The sequence below is a fragment of the Tribolium castaneum genome, chromosome 1 (assembly GCF_031307605.1).
Source record: "Tribolium castaneum strain GA2 chromosome 1, icTriCast1.1, whole genome shotgun sequence".
NCBI classification, from domain to species: domain Eukaryota; kingdom Metazoa; phylum Arthropoda; class Insecta; order Coleoptera; family Tenebrionidae; genus Tribolium; species Tribolium castaneum.
Genome location: NC_087394.1, coordinates 4733687 through 4751349, shown reverse-complemented (window position 1 = coordinate 4751349; position 17663 = coordinate 4733687). Strand labels below are relative to the sequence as shown.

Below are 17663 nucleotides of genomic sequence, written 5' to 3'. Positions count from 1 at the left end.
GGCTCTTTTTATTTTTGACAAAAAAATACAAAATAGTACACATATTTGGAGAATTTGCGGTAGATTTGCTACGAAATTCTCCAAAAATTTTGGATTATTTTCAAATTGAGGTTTAATTTTTTTATTTAGAATTTCTCGAAATATGTGAATTTAGCACTGAAAAATCAACTTACAGGCTTGGGAAGTTCGAAAACAATGTTTTTTTTTACCTTAATTTTGTGATTCTTTTGAAATTTGGTGAAAAATTAGTGTCAAATTAAAAAAAAAGCTGGAACGTTAGGAGAAAACGTTTTTTCGACCAGATTTTTTGTTTTTCGACTTAATTTGGCGACTTTGTGCAAAATATTTGTGACAGGGTTATTCAAGCAATCATTATTTTTTATGTTGATTTAATTAAAATATAAGGGTGAAAATACGTGCAAAAAACGTATTTTTTTTAAATAGTAACAATAAAAAATATTAACAAAATTTTTGTCTTTTTACAATAATTTCAAGAAAAAATTCTAACTTAAACATGTAATATCTACTATAAATTTATGTTTTTTCAAGTATTTTGTGAATTTAATCGACTTTCTTGATCTTTAGTTTGTTAATTTTAGAACTGTCAAATATATAGGAGTATAAGAAAGAAATATTCTGGAACTAGAAACCTTGATATCTCGTTTTTTTTGTGACAACAGGTACTTCGACACTTCGACAAGTAGAGGTTTCACTATAATAAAATAATATAATTTTCGAGTAAATGTAGTAATTTTTTGCCTATTTTAGCAAAATCTCACCGTTCATTGTTAAAAAAGCACATATGAAAAGGCTTGAAAAATATAAAATAACAGCAAATTTTGGGGTTCTTAGTTTATCCTCAACATTCGAACGTTAATTAAAGTATATATTCTAGAATACTTATCAGTTATTATTTTTTTACTTTTAACCGCCCTAATTCTGTTAATTTTAACAATTTAAAAAACTCAAAAGAATTAAGAGAAAATTTTTATCTTCTGTACTTATTTAAAAAATCAAAGTGACGAAATGGAACTAAATTACGAAATTTTAATCTATTCCAAACTATTTTTGGCGTGATAAATTTTTTGATATTCTATCATTTTACCATCGTTTTTATGTTTTTTGTGCTTTACAATTTTTATGTAACAATTTTTTTTTGAATTTTTAAGAAATACTATTTTCGTTTTTGATTCAAAACATTCTTCGGCTAAACGTTTTTATATACTTTTATATACTTTTTCTTTCAACATTTTGATTTAAAGGCTGAAGAGAAAACTAACGAATTATCGAATCGCAATATGTGAAATTTTTGCTTCGACAGTTTTATATAATTGTGTAAAAAAATATAAAAATTAATTTTGAGACACTCGTTTGCTACGCTGACCCGTGCCCTAAAAAAACGAAAAAAAAAATAGGTATGTGACTCGTGCGTTTTACAGTACGCCCAAAACATGATGCGCCCCGGTCTCTACCACAAATGCAGTCGAGGATCTCACTCTTCGGACACGAGTTCGGCCTACAGCGGCTCCGACACCATGGCCTCAAACCAGTCGGAACTCGACGGAGAAGACATCGACTTTACCGGCTTGGTGGAAAGCATCGTCGATAGCGACGAGGAGGACGATTTGGCCGAGAGCATGGATGTATGTTTTTTTCAAAAAAATTTTTATTTATTTATTTATTGTTATTATTATTTTTTTTTAATTGAAATAGAGTTTGACTGTGCGCGACCGCGTGCGCGACTGCTTGGAGAAAGAGCCTCAAGAGCGCACCGAGGACGACATCGAGGCGCTGCTGGAGTTCACCCAGCACCTGAAGGCCTTCACCAACATGACATTGGCTGTGAGACGGGCCCTTTGCGCAGTTATGGTGTTTGCAGTGGTAGATAAGGCCGGCACGACGGTCATGAACGACGGAGAGGAGCTGGACTCATGGTCGGTGGTGGTCAATGGGTGTGTGGAAGTGATTATCCCAGGGGAGGAAAGTCAGACTTTGACGACGGGCGAAGCCTTCGGGATTCTACCCACCATGGAGAAGTTGTACCATAAGGGGGTGATGGTTACCAAATGTGACGATTGCCAGTTCGTGTGCATAACGCAATCGGACTACTATCGGTGAGTCATTGTTTTTCTCAAATTTGTAAACATTAAAATTGGGGGTAATTATCGTCAAGGTAAATATTTGGCATCTGAGGACATCTTACAATTTTTTTTCTCAAAGTTATAATAGTTTTCTATTATATTCATTTTTAGAAAATCGTTTTGAAGTAGAGAGTGATTTTTTAATTATTGCCAAAGTATATATTTGTCGTCAAAAGGATATTTGCAAATTTTTTTCTTCAAAGTTATAACAGATTGTAATTAATTTATGTTTCTTAAATAGTAAGTTTGTCTAACAATAATTAAGGTCGTTGTTTATTTTCTAGAAAATCATTTTTAAATACTGGGCGATTTTTTCATTATCGTCAAAGTAAATGTTTTTCATCTAAGGACATTTTAATTTTTTTTCTTTAAAGTTTTAACAGATTGTCAATAATCTATGTTTTCTGAATAGTAATTTTTTTTTAATTGAGGGGATTGCTCATTTTCTAGAAAATCGTTTTGAAATACAGGGCAATTTTTTAATTACGGCCAAAGTAAATAATTTGTTACCTAAGGACATTTTCAATTTTTTTTAAGTTTTAACAGATTGTGATTAATTTATGTTTCTTAAATAGTAAGTTTGTCAAAAAATAATTAAAGTGATTGTTTACTTTCTAGAAAATACTTTTGAAATACTGGGCGATTTCTCAATTACGGCCAAAGTAAATAATTTGTTACCTAAGGACATTTTTAATTTTTTTTAAGTTATAACAGATTGTGATTAATTTATGTTTCTTAAATAGTAAGTTTGTCAAGAAATAACTAAGGTGGATGTTTATTTTCTAGAAAATTCTTTTGAAAAACTGGGCGAATTTTTATTTATCGTCAAAGTAAATATTTGTCATCTAAGGACATTTTAATTTTTTTTCTCTAAAGTTTTAACAGATTGTCAGTAACCTATTTTTCTGAATAGTATATTTTTTTAAATAATTGAGGGGATTGCTTATTTTCTAGAAAATCGTTTTGAAATACATGGCGATTTTTTAATTATTGCAAAAGTAAATAATTTGTTACCTATGGACATTTTTAATTTTTTTTTAAGTTATAACAGATTGTTTTTAATTTATGTTCCTTAAATAGTAAATTTGTCAAAAAATAATTAAGGTGATTGTTTATTTTATAGAAAATCGTTTTGAAATACTGGGCGATTTTTTAATTAAGGCCAAAGTAAATAATTTGTTATCTAAGGACATTTTCAATTTTTTTAAACTTATAACAGATTGTAATTAATTTATGTTTTTTAAATAGTAAGCTTGTCAAAAAATAATTAAAGTGATTGTTTATTTTCTAGAAAATAGTTTTGAAATACTGGGCGATTTTTTCATTATCGTCAAAGTAAATATTTGTCATCTAAGGACATTTTAATTTTTTTCTTTAAAGTTTTAACAGATTGTCAGTAATCTATGTTTTCTAAATAGTAATTTTTTTTAAAATAATTGGAGGGGATTGCTCATTTTCTAGAAAATCGTTTTGAAATACAGGGCGATTTTTTAATTATTGCCAAAGTAAATAATTTGTTACCTATGAACATTTTCATTTTTTTTTTAAGTTTTAACAGATTGTGATTAATTTATGTTTCTTAAATAGTAAGTTTGTCAAAAAATAATTAAGGTGGTTGTTTATTTTCTAGAAAATTGTTTGGAAATACTGGGCGATTTTTTGTTCTCTAAAGTTTTAACAGATTGTCAGTAATCTATGTTTTCAGAATAGTAATTTTTTGGAAAATAATTGAGGAATTTGTTCATTTTCTAAAAAATCGTTTTGAAATACAGGGCCATTTTTTAATTAAATCGAAAGTAAATATTCGTCACCTGAAGACGTATCTAAGGACGTTTTCAATTTTTTTTCTCTAAAGTTATAACAGATTGTCTTGTCAGTAATCTTTATTTTCAAAATATAAATTTTTATATAAACTTTCATCAATGTTAGCTCACAACTGAGATAATTTTTTTTATTATGAAATAAATAAGGGGATTATTTATTTTATAGACAATACAAGGTAATTTTTTAAATCACTTGAATAACTTTTAAAAAAATCTCGAGACAAGTCAATTTTCTGCTCACAAATCAAATTATTTTGCTAACTAAAAAATAACAACGAAAAATATCGTCCAGAATCCTGCACCAAGGCGAGGAAAACACCCGCCGCCACGAAGAAAACGGCAAAGTGGTCATGGTGACAGAACTCCGGGGCTCCCTAGAGCCCGGAAGCAACCGTCGTGGCCACGTGGTGATCCGGGCCACTTCTGACCGTCTCATGCAGCAACTAATCGAAGAAAACTCCCTCACGGACCCCACCTACGTGGAGGACTTCCTCCTCACCCATCGCACCTTCCTTCCGAGTCCGCTCCACGTCGCCAACCAGCTCCTGGAGTGGTTCAAAGACCCGGACGTTCGGGATAGAGTCACACGAGTTGTGCTGCTTTGGGTCAACAACCACTTCACCGATTTTGAAACAGATCCCGACATGATCGACTTTTTGGAAACTTTCGAACAGGGTTTGGAGGATGAGAAAATGAGCGGACAGTTGAGGCTGTTGAATATTGCTTGTGCGGCGAAAGCGCGGCTTAGGAACGTTGTGTTGGCGAGGTCAAGTCGGGATGAAACGCTCAATTTCCAAATTTTGGGCGGGTTTGAGCGGAATTTTGGGATTTTTATCTCGAAGGTGGAGAAGAAAACCAAGGCGGAGGATGTGGGGTTGAAGCGAGGGGATCAGATTATTGAGGTGAGTGTTTTTTAACGATTTTTATTACGACAGTTCTAAAATAACGTGTGGATAGTAGAATTGTGAAAATTACAATTTTTTTTTAATTTCTAGCACATCAAAGTTTCTACCTTGAAAGAAATTTTTAAAATTTTTGATTTTTTGTGCGACTTCTTATTATAAAAACCATTGAAATATTTAGAAGGTTTGTTTATAACAATTTTGTTGATAACACCTTGGTGTAATTAAACATTGCACCCTCTTTTGACCAATAAGGTAGAAAAAAATGACAAAAAAGTCAACACAAATTTGGTAAAAACGCATAAAACTGTTTCTCAAATTCTATTTTTACGGAAATTTGGTTTAAGTAATTCAGGGCTTTAAATAAGTGTAAACCGAAGTGATTTTTTAAGTCTGTGCTTAATTAAATAATTTCTTGACAAAATTATACAGTTGGGTCTTAATAAAAAAAAGTTTTCTTTAGTTTAATTATGACCATAACGGAGATCATATTTTTTTCATTGTCGCAATCGCTGTAGTATTTTAGAATTAATAAAATATAAATAAATAAATAATTTTTTATTTATGATAATTACATTACTTTCAAATAATTACAAAGACAGTAAAAATAATCAAACACAAAAAAACATTTTGAAAAGAACGAACCAAAATAAATTCTTAAGTAAAGTGAAGTAAACTTTACAAAAATTTAGAAAACAATATTAAAAACAAATTTATGTTACAAAATCGGCCTTGCTTTTATTTATTTTAATTTGCTCATTATTTAATCTAGTAGTAATCTTCTGAACAAAACAAAATATGATCATAAATTATACAAAATGATTTTATTTTTTTCGTGTTATGGCTTATTTTTCAAAAAATTACTGCAACAAGTCGATATTATTTTTATAAATACTACACTTTGACTTTATATGAGAAATGACGTAATTTTTTTAATGGCAAGGTACATTTTTTGTTTAAAGTTTTTGATAGCATACTTTTTATCTTTCTGGTAAGTATAAAAAAATAATATTAAAAACAACGAAATAAAAAAAATCAAAAAAGAATAAAGTTAAAAAAAGTTATGGATAATTTTATCAGTTTAGGTTCTTTATTTTTCTCCTGGCATTATTTTATAAGAACTTTTTGTTTTTCTATCTATTTTTTGTTTCCTAATAAGTGTTTCATGCGTTTTTTACATAAAAAAACAGTTGCTTCTTTTAAAATAAGGCAAAAGGCACAAAAAGATTGAACCTTTTATATGCAGTTATATATTTTTTGTTTCATTTTATTTTTTTATTTTTTTTTATTGTGACTAGAGAGGTAAGGGAGAGTAGTTACTATATAATTTGACGTAATTATTCAAAAACGTAAATTATGCTGTTGCCAAAACATGGCGTTACAAAATTTATCAAAATAAAATTGGGTTATTTGAGGATTTTTTTAAATGACCCTTAACAAAGATATGAATTTTATACATTACTTTAAACTCACTCTGTATATTTTTTTGTCAACCCAGGCAGTATCTTCTACTTTACATTTGATTATATAAATTCCTAGTCCCATCTCTTAATTTTTTTTACAAATGCGATTTTAAATTGAATTTTATCGAATAGAATAGAATAGAATGGAACTTTATTCAAAAAATACTTCACAATAGCACAGAACAAGTCAAAAATATATAATAATAAAAAATAAAAAAATATATAAAATAATAAAAAAATTATAAAAAATATAAAATAATACAGGGAAATATTATCATCGTTTTCTTCTATTACTTTTTTTATTACTTTTTATACTCTGTTTTTACTTTTTATTTGAATTGTCTCAGTAAAGTCATCATATTTAATGCAATACTTTTATCTGTAGTATTTTGAGGAAGATTTTTTTAAGAATCGTTTTTGCCTCCTAATTATGTCTGTTATGTTTCTAAAAACATTTTATGACAATAAATTCTATTATTATTATTATTATTATTATTATTATCACTGCAACACATTTTTTGGATTTAGTTTTTTTTACTTGAAATAAATTTTTGAAATCGGTTGGTGTTCGGTTATAAGTCAGTCTTTATTAGTTTCAAGTAACCAACATAATGAAGAATTTTTAATTATTTTAGAAGTACTTCCTGAGTCTACTTGTAGAAATAGTTTATTTTCAAAATCTTGCTTTATGTTGGAACCAGAAAAATCTTTTATTCCAAATTTAAATTAGCTTCGTAGTTTTTTATTAGCATCTTTTAAAGACCATCTGTAAACAGATTTTTTTCATAACTCTTTATTTAACTTTTAACTTTACTTTTTATTTACATTTCTTTATTATTTGGACACATGCGTATTTCTATGAATACCAAAGAATTCAAAAGAATTTCAAAAACTAATTTTAAATAATTACAAATACCTTAAAAAATGGTTTTCTTTACAGGTAAATGGGCAAAGTTTCGAGCACGTAAGCCATGCCCGCGCCCTCGAAATCCTCCGAGGAACCACTCACTTAAGCATCACCGTCAAATCAAACCTCCTGCACTTTAAAGAAATGTTAAACACACCGGACAATTCACCGCGACCTCGAAGTCGAAAAGTTTCCGAAATTTCGAAATTACAGACCGACCCCAGAGCCAGGCTTTCGAGCGTCGACGGTAACTTAGTCTTAAGTAACGAATCTCCATGTGCACAACCGGTAACAATCGGAAGTCCACAAAAAGAGAACAAAAAACCGAGCTTTATGACACTTGGGCCGAAAAGACGGCTACAAAAGGCCCTCATGAAGATGAATATTTTACCCAAGAATATTATCAATGTGGGCACCGACCAAGTCGATAATTTTAGTGCACCGACTAATCTTGGCTCGAATTTGTACCAGTCACAGAGTAATCCGGACTTGATGTCGATTTGTTACGATGATCTCAGATGTGCCGATTATCCGGAACATGTACTCAAGGTAAGGTTTTAACAAAAAAAAGTAAGCATTATTTCCAAAAAAAAGGATAATATAACGAAAAAAAGTGGAACTATTTTGATCTTTGTCTATGTAACATGACCCGGGGAATCGATTGGCATCGACAAAATTGCCAAATTCCTAATAGTTTTTTAGTTATGAATTTTTGAGTATATGATCTAATTTTTGCTTTTATTTGCATTTTCTCGAAAACTATAAGTCAGACAACAATAATCTTTTTTGCAATTGATAGATCATTAAAAGAGCTTTCCAAAGATAGTACACATCATAGGGCTATCTCTAATAGTTCCGGTGTTATTGCTTGTTAAATGATCCGGGTACCGGAAATCGACAAAATTCGCGACAAAAATTGAAAAAATCAAACATCAAAAATTCGAACATATGGACTTTTTTTGACATTTAACAACTGTAGAGGAACGTAAGGGCATATACAAGTCCAAAAACCTACGATAGAACGAGTTTTTAAAAAAATTAATTTTTTCACCTTTTTGAAGGTAAGTGTATTAATTATTATTACTCAGGAAGTTTTAGCAAAAAAATTCAAAATTTTAAATTTCGTGAAAAGTTGGTATAATACAGAAAATCAGCCGCTGAATTCACTGGAACAAACCGCATTGCTCTACGACTTTTAGATTTTGAGTTATGAATTTTTTTGTTGAAAAATTATTAGGCAAAAAATTTAAAAATTTTTAATTCTTGTGAAAAATTAGTATAACATGTAAAATGAGCCGTAGAATTCAATGGAACAAACCGCATTGCTCTACCACTTTTGGTTTTTTTTTAATGAATTTTTTTAGTGAAAAACTTTGATCGCCTCTGTAGCCGGAACCGTTGCCCAGAGCGGCTCCGGGTTTGGTCGAAAAAATAGCTAAAATTAAGCGCTATCAGATGGATTTTTGGTCGTTGTTATAAGTCTTTTAGTTTCCGAGAAAAACGCAAAAAAAGGTTTCCATTTTCGATTTTTTTCAATTTTCAACCGCCAATTACGGCTAAACTATTAGAGTTATCGAAAAAAGGAAAAATCGAGGAAAACCGGAATAAAAAACTCTACAAAATGACATAAGACTCAAGGCGATATCTCGCAAAAAAAATTTCAATTTTCAAACGCTGATTACGGCCAAACTAAAAGAGCTAGGAGAAAACGCTTTTTTCCATCTTAAAGAGCACCTCAAAATCTATCAGATAAGATGGGTTTTAATTGGTTTTGAAACACTTTTAAAATTGACCAAATTCAAAGGGGGGGGGTGTTAATTTTTTTTAATTTTTTTTATTTTCTCATTTACGGCTAAACTATTCTAAAAAGTGGAACTATTTTGATTCATACTTATGCAAAATGATCCAAGGAATCAATTGGAATCAAAAAAAGCGCCAAATTTCCAATAGTTTTTTAGTTATGAATTTTTGAGCATATGATCTAATTTTCGCTTTTATTTGCATTTTCTCGAAAACCATAAGTCGGACAACAATAATTTTTTTTGAAAAAGATAGATAATTTAAAGAGCTTTCCAACGATAGTACACTTCATGGGGTTATCTCTAATAGTTCCGGAGCTATTGCTCGAGAAATGTTCCGGGTACCCAAAATTGACAAAAACTGCGACGAAAATTGAAAAATCAAACATCAAAAAATCGAACATATGGACTTTTTGTGGACTAAAAACAACTTTTGTGGGTTGTTAAGACATGTAGAAGTCCATAAAAATTTACTGGACTGAGTTTAAAAAAAAATTTTTTTTTCACCTCTTTGAAGTGTATTACTCAGGAAATTTTAGCAAAAAAATTGAAAATTTTAAATCTCGTGAAAAATTGGTATAATACAGAAAATGAGCCGCTGAATTCAATGGAACAAACCGCATTGCTCTACGGCTTTTAGTTTTCGAGTTATGAATTTTTTTGTTGAATAAAACTGTTCACCATAAATAAATAGCTACCCAAAATTAAGGAAAAAAAATTAAAAAATTTTTATTCTTGTGAAAAATTGATATAATATGTAAAATGAGCCGTAGAATTCAATGGAACCAACCGCAGTGCTCTACGACTTTTAGTTTTTTTTTTATTGAATTTTTTTAGTGAAAAACTTTGATCGCTTTGGTAGCCGGAACCGTTGCCCGGAGCGGCTGCGGGTTTGGTCGAAAAAATAGATAAAATTAAGCGCTATCCGATGAATTTTTGCTCGTTGCTCTAAGTCTTTTAGTTTCCGAGAAAAACGCAAAAAAAGGTTTCCATTTTCGCTTTTTTCAATTTTCAACCGCCAATTACGGCCAAACGATTAGAGTTATCGAAAAACGGAAAAATCGAGGAAAACTCGAATAAAAAACTCTACAAAATGGCATAAGACTCAAGGCGATATCTCGCAAAAAAAATTTCAATTTTCAAACGCTGATTACGGCCAAACTAAAAGAGCTAGGAGAAAACGCTTTTTTCCATCTTAAAGAGCACCTCAAAATCTATCAGATAAGATGGGTTTTAATTGGTTTTGAAACACTTTTAAAATTGACCAAATTCAAAGGGGGGGGGGGGGGTGTTAATTTTTTTTATTTTTTCATTTACGGCTAAACTATTCTAAAAAGTGGAACTATTTTGATTCATACTTATGCAAAATGATCCAAGGAATCAATTGGAATCAAAAAAAGCGCCAAATTCCCAATAGTTTTTTAGTTATGAATTTTTGAGCATATGATCTAATTTTTGTTTTTATTTGCATTTTCTCAAAAACTATAAGTCGGACAAGAATAATCTTTTTTGCAAAAGATAGATAATTAAAAGAGCTTTCAAACGATACTAAACTTTATAGGGTTATCTCTAATAGTTACGGCGTTATTGCTCGTTAAATGTTCCGGCTACCGGAAATCGACTAAAATCGCGACAAAAATTGGAAAAATCAAACATAAAAAAATTGAACATATGGACTTTTAACAATTCGTGAGTGTTGTAAAGTCATAGAAAAGTCTAAAAACTTTGCTAGAGTGACTTTAATAATTTTTTTTTTCAATTTTTTTGCAGGTGTATAAGCCCGATCAAAGCTACAAATACCTACTGGTCCACAAAGAGACCACAGCTCATGAAGTCGTAATGTTGGCATTACAGGAGTTCGGCATTACCGACCCTAGTAGTAACTACAGTTTATGCGAAGTTAGCGTCACGGACACACAAACTATCAAACAGCGCCGCCTACCGGACCAACTACAAAACCTGGCCGAACGAATAGGCCTTAATAGCCGCTACTATCTGAAAACTAACGGAATCACTGAAACTCTCGTACCTGACGAACTCGCTCCGGAATTAGTCCGCGAAAGCGCTGTTCATTTTCTTCAGCTGAACGCCGTTGAGGTCGCTATTCAACTGACTTTACAGGATTTCAGTATTTTTAGACAGATTGAACCAACGGAATATATCGATGAACTTTTTGAATTAAAATCGAAATATGGAACTCCGATGCTTGAACAGTTCGCTGCTTTGGTCAACAAGGAGATGTTTTGGGTCGTGACTGAGGTCTGCAGTGAGCATAATCCCGTGAGAAGGATGAAAATTATCAAACAGTTCATAAAAGTTGCAAGTAAGTTTTTTGATCCGGTTTGTTTTGTTCAGGGATTGCTACAGATTAGGAGGCGAGAGGACACTAAAAAAGCGTCCCCGTTTTCGATAGTTCCGTTAATGTCGCCAGAGGGCGCCTTAAGTTTAAAAAAATGCTGTATTTAAATAACGGTTAGCACAAGGAAAACAGAAATTTACAGGCAGATGGAGCATTTAATTCTCAATAATAAGAGATAAAAATAATGCAAAAATTATGTCGTAAACTATAATTAAAAAAATTTACACTTTTACCAATTTGCACTCTGTCTCATATTTTTCAAAACGCTGCAAATACGATTACAGATGCAAGAAAAATGTTAGGAAGAAAGTTATAGAAAATTAAATTTCCTACAAAAAAGTCCGCGAGACATTATCTCTATCTTCAACCATTTAGGCCCCAAAGTCGTTCAAAGACGCTCAGCGACGGATTTGCTTCATTTTGCCAATGGTCAAGTATTGGAAAGTTAATTTATACCTAAACCGCTGAAGATAGAAATATAGTGTCGCGAACTTTTTTGTAGAAAATTTAATTCTCTACAACTTTGTTCCTTACACTTTTTTTGTATCTTCAACCGCATTCGCAGCGTTTGCAAAAATATAAGGTAGAACGCAAATTGTTTGCGCACTGTTGCATATTTATCAAAACGCTGGGAATACGGTTGAAGATACAAAAAAAGTGTAAAGAACAAAGTTATAGAGAATTAAATTTCCTACAAAAAAGTCCGCGACACCATATTTATATCTTCTACAGTTTTGGTATACATTAACTTTTTATTACTTGACCACCGCTTGAGCGTCTTTGAACGTCTTTAGGGCCTAAACCGTTGAAGATAAAGATATGGTCTCGCGGACTTTTTTAAAGGAAATTTAATTCTCTACAACTTCTTTTCTAACAATTTTCTTGTATCTTTAACCGTATTCGCAGCGTTTTACAAAATATGGACCGAAGAGCAAATTTTAAATTTTAAATAATTTTTTTTTATGTTTAACTTGAAAATTTCCCAGTTTTTCCTAGTCTGTTAAATAGGCAAGGCTTTACATTTCTGATTTTTTTCTAATTAAATTAATTTTTACTCTGACGTACTATACATATTTTTTGGGTACATAAAATCGTGCGATTTTTCCTAGCCTATAGTTCTCCGTAGTTTCGTTTGTTTAAATTTCAATACTATATTTTTTTGCAAGGACAATGCAAAGAGTGCAAGAATTTCAACTCCATGTTCGCTATAATAAGTGGCCTTGGACATGGGGCGGTGTCTAGATTGCGCCAAAGTTGGGATAAACTTCCGGGGAAGTACCAACGAGTGTTTTCCGATTTGCAACAATTGATGGATCCGTCGAGAAACATGAGCAAGTACCGACAACTCGTCAGTGCCGAGCAGAGCCAACCGCCTATAGTAAGTGTTAATGAAAAAAATTCGTAAAATTGTTATCCTGGTGTCGCAAATTGTTGATATTTTGCGCTTGTTTTTTTTAGACTTATCTGGTAGTTACACATACTGTAAGTTTTGTGTACCCGATCTTTATTCTTTCTGATTTTTCAATTTTTCGCAACTCTACTGGCTGTGATGAGAGAATTTGTTAAAGGATGTGCCAAAATGGCATTTATACATGTATAGTGTTGGTACACCTTTTGTTTGTTTGCTCCCTAAGTTATTTACTTATTTTATTCGAACCAGTGTTGAAATATGTTGGTTTTAAACACTGCCTTTCTCGGGATGGCTTAATTCGCTTTACTTTGACCGAAAACGTTGATTTTTTATTAGTTTTTTTTATTTGCTTTCCAAAAGGAGAAAAAACGTTTTCAAATGGCAAATTTTATTATTATTTTGACCGGACACGTTGACTTTTTTTAGTTTTGATATAAGTTGATTTCCTAAAGGAGCGAAATTGTTTTCAAATTGCCCAGTTCACCTTATTTTGACGGAAACGTCGATTTTCCTACTAGTTTCTTTAGAATAGAATATTTATTTCCAATAAATTTTTGCCTAAAACAAACCTGATTTTATTTGAAAACTTATGTAGATCAGTGATTTTTTGCTTAAAAATATATAAAATCGCTTCATTTTTGACAATCAGTGCGTTAGTTTTGTTGAAATTTCGTAATTTCTAACTATTATTTGTTTAACAAACCAACTAGAATCGCTAAGGTGACCTTATTTCAATCAGAAAACTACGATTTTCGATTTAATTTCGTTGAAATAAGTTGATTTACAAGAATTTTTGGCTTAAAAGAAGTCAAATTATTTTGCATTTTTTGTAAAACTCATTTTAGTCACTGCTTTATTGCTTAAAAACTTGCTAAATTTAGTAGTGGCTTTATTTTCGGTAAAAACGTCTATTTTTGCTCCAGTTTTTTTTTAAATATTTTGAAAAAGAGTCAAATCGCTTTACAATCAAACGACGATTTATCCCTTTATTTTTTTGAATTTTTTTTTTATTACGTTCTCTATAAAAAAGCCCACTTAGGAGAACGATTTAAATTGTCTGATTTTAGTGTTAAACTTAATCATTGATTTCTTGTTTTAAAATTGAGACAAAAAATGTTGATTTTTACAAATTTGTGTCAAAAATTCAATTCAATCCAAATCAGTTCAAATTTACTCAAATTTTAAACGAAAACGACGATTTTGTTGACATTTTTTGAATTCCAACAACTTTTTACTTAAACAGATTGCTTTAAAATTCGTCTTATTTTGGCCAAAATCGGGATTGAACTTAATTTCGATCGAATAAGTTGATTTTCAGCAATTTTTTGCCAATTGAAACCAATTGGCTTTGGAAGAATGGTTTAAATCACTTGATTTTTGTTGTAAACAATGACTTCTTGATTAGAAATAAGCCAAATCACTTTCAAATAGCTTTATTTTGCCTAAAAGGCGATTTTTTGTTTCATTTCTTTGAAATAAGTTGATAAGAACGACAATAAACCTCTAGCTTTGTTAAAAACCGTGGGTTTCTGACGATTACTTGCGTAAAAAATGAGGCAATTTTTTAGACTGTCTCAAATTGCTTTATTTTGGACAAAAAAATGTGAAGTTTGTTAAAATAAGTTGTTTTCCAACACTGCCTTAAAAGTAAAAAGCAAATTACTTTAGAATCACTAAAATCGTTTTATTTTCGTCAAAAAACGTCGATTTTCGGTGGAATTTTTTAAAAATAAGTTGATTTCTAACATTTTCTCAACAAAAGTTGAATTCATCTGATTTTAGTTCAAAACTTATTTCTTGCTTAAAAAAATTTTGTGATGTCAAGTTGTTTTGAAAAAATGGTTTAAATCACTTGACGAAAACTTATATTAATCAATAAGTTTTATATTTTTTCGATAAAATATGTTTATTTCTATATACTTGTCTTAAAAAACTCGAAATCTTAGATTTCCAAAGACATTTTTTTTATTTAATTTATTTAAATTGCTTTGATGAAGTCGTCGTAACTACCTTACCAATGTCATTAGATATTATTTGCTTAAAAATGAGCCAAATTGCTTTATTTTGTTTGAAAACAACGTTTCTGGCGAAAATCATACGTTTTGAGCCATTTTCGGACTAGTTTTAAGCCTATTTGGCTCATTTTCTATGATGACAATCGGAAAAAATTAAAGTTTTTGAACATATTTCTTGACGATTTTTGCACAATAAATAATTAATTTTGATTAAATCATATTATTTTCTGTTCAAAACCAAATTCCCATTAGTTTGTAGCAAGATTAATTAATCCAACTCTGCTTTTTTGCATTAAACATTTTGTACAAATTCCCTCATAATCGCACTTTTTCCCTCATCTTTTACTCTCGTCGTTACCAAACCTCTCCCACTTTTGAAATAATAAAACACTTTTTCCCCCAGATCCCCTTCTACCCCGTGGTCAAAAAAGACCTCACCTTCATCCACCTGGGCAACGATTCGCAAGTTGAGGGCCTAGTGAACTTCGAAAAACTGCGCATGATCGCCAAAGAAGTGCGTTCGTTGAGCAACATGTGCAGCAGCCCCTACGACCTTCTGACGATGCTGGAATTGGGCGGACAGCCGGCCAGCAACGCCATGGTGGCCCTAAACCAGCTGACAACGGCCTCCTCCCAGCACCACCCTCAAGGCCAGACCACGGTCAAACGGCGCAAAAAGTCAACGGCTGCGCCTAACCCCAAGAAAATGTTCGAGGAGTCGCAAATGGTGCGGAGGGTGAAGGCGTACTTGAATAATCTGCACGTGGTGAACGATGAAGCCAAGCTCCATGAGATGTCGCTGGAGTGTGAGCCGGCTTCAGGTGGGAGTTCTTCGGGTCCGGGGAGTCAGAGGGGCAAGAGGCATGCCTCACCAGCGCCCTCTACGACCAGCAGTACGAGTAGTACGAGTGATGAGCGGAAACCCACTGCTAAGTTCGGTGAGTGGTTTTAATTACTCATATGAAGAACTTTTTTGTTTACATAACAAAATTTTCAAAATGCTTACTGAAACCAATAACTCAAGCTGTTAGATTACATAAAAAAATGAATATTCAAAGTGTGGAAAGTTTTACGAGTATTCTTCTGTTTTTCTCTATTTTTTGTATTGTAAACTACTCTTATTTTAAGAGGTTTGGACGAAATCGTTGCAAAACGTTTCAAAAATTGGTTCGAGTTTAAAAGTTACCTACATTGAATTTAATATTTGCGTTATCAAGTTATCATGTTATTTTTCCTATATTCTGCATTGGAAACTATTCTTATTGAATAAAATCAAAAATTGGTTCAAGTTTAAAAGTTACCTAGATTGACTTTAATTTTTGAGTTATCATATGTTTTTCTTTTCTTTTTTTTTGTATTGGAAATTTATTTTAAGAATTATGAATAAAATCTCTGCAAAACGTTACAAAAATTGCTTCTAGTTTAAGAGTTACCTAGGCTGATTTAAATTTTTGCGTTTTCATATTTTTTTTATTTTATTTTTTGCATTGGAAACTTCTCTTAACTTGAGAAATTTGAATAAAATCGTTACCAAACGTTTCACAAATTGGTTCTAGTTTAAAAGTTACCCGATTAAATTTACATTTTTGCGCTATCATAAGTTTTTTTTCTATTTTTTGTATTGGAAACTTTTTTATTTTGAGAAATTTGCAAAGCGTTTCAAAAATTAGTTCTAGTTTAAAAGTTACCTGATTAAATTTAAGTTTTGTGTTATATGTTTTTTTCTATCTTTTGTATTGAAAACTTATCTTATTTAAAGATTTTTGAAAAAAGTTTATGAGATATGTTTCAAAAATTGGTTCTAGTTTAAAAGTTACCTAGAATGAATTTAAGTTTTGCGTTATTATATGTATTTTTTCTATTTTTTGTATTGGAAATTTCTCTTATTTAAATAAATTTAAATAAAATCGTTGCAAAACGTTTCAAAAATTTGTTCTAGTTTAAAAGTTACCTAGACTGAATTTAATTTTTGCGTTTTCTTATGTTTTATATTTTTTGTATTGGAAACTTCTCTTATTTTGAGAAATTTTAATAAAATTGTTGCAAAATGTTTCAAAAATTGGTTTTAGTTTAAAAGTTACCTGATTGAAGTTATTGTTTGAGTTATCACATGTTTGTTTTTTTTGTTTTTTGTATTGTAAACTTATCTTACTTTGAAAAGTTTTAATAAAATCGTTGCAAAACGTTTCAAAAATTTGTTGTAGTTTAAAAGTTACCTAAATTGAATTTAATTTTTGAGTTTGTTTTCTCTTTTGTGTATTGGAAACTTATCTTATTTTAAGAAATTTGAATAAAATTGATGCAAAATGTTTTAAAAATTGGTTCTACTTTAAAAGTTACCTAGATTGAGTTTAAGTTTTGCGTTATCAATTTTTTTTTCAATTCTTTGTATTGGAAACTACTCCTATTTAAAGAAATTTGAATGAAATCGTTGCAAAACGTTAAAAGTTGATTCTATTTTAAAGGTTACCTAGACTGAATTTAATTTTTGTGTTTTTATATGTTTTTTTTTCTATTTTTTTGTATTGGAAACTTTTCTTATTTTGAGAAATTTGAATAAAATCGTTGCAAAACGTTTCAAAAATTCGTTCTAGTTTAAAAGTTACCTAGATTGAATTTATGTTTTGCGTTATCATAAGTTTTTTTTTCTATTTTTTGAATTGGAAACTTTTTATTTTAAGAAATTTGAATAAAATCCTTGCAAAACGTTTTAAAAGCTGGTTCTAGCTTAATTTATTGCTTAAAAACCATCCAAATTGCTTAAAATTCAACCAAATAGCTTCTTAAGTATACAAGTTTCGTTGAAATAGACAAACTCTTTTGAACTGGCTCTTAACCTTTTA

At 30.6% G+C, this 17663-nt stretch overlaps 1 protein-coding gene across 11 annotated transcripts in view; it reads left to right on the top strand.

Moving 5' to 3' along the window:
• PDZ-GEF (PDZ domain-containing guanine nucleotide exchange factor) overlaps positions 1 to 17663 on the top strand; it is a 96798-nt gene that overhangs the window by 66210 nt on the left and 12925 nt on the right. For 10 of the 11 annotated variants that reach the window (XM_064359980.1, XM_064359979.1, XM_064359976.1 and 7 more), the window contains 8 exons: positions 1440 to 1643; positions 1714 to 2114; positions 4257 to 4866; positions 7270 to 7785; positions 10806 to 11358; positions 12561 to 12772; positions 12853 to 12876; positions 15224 to 15758. In XM_064359980.1, coding sequence (XP_064216050.1) covers positions 1440 to 1643; positions 1714 to 2114; positions 4257 to 4866; positions 7270 to 7785; positions 10806 to 11358; positions 12561 to 12772; positions 12853 to 12876; positions 15224 to 15758 — 3055 coding nt within the window. The remainder of the gene's footprint in view (positions 1 to 1439; positions 1644 to 1713; positions 2115 to 4256; positions 4867 to 7269; positions 7786 to 10805; positions 11359 to 12560; positions 12773 to 12852; positions 12877 to 15223; positions 15759 to 17663) is intronic. The other variant, XM_064359973.1, reaches the window with a different exon arrangement.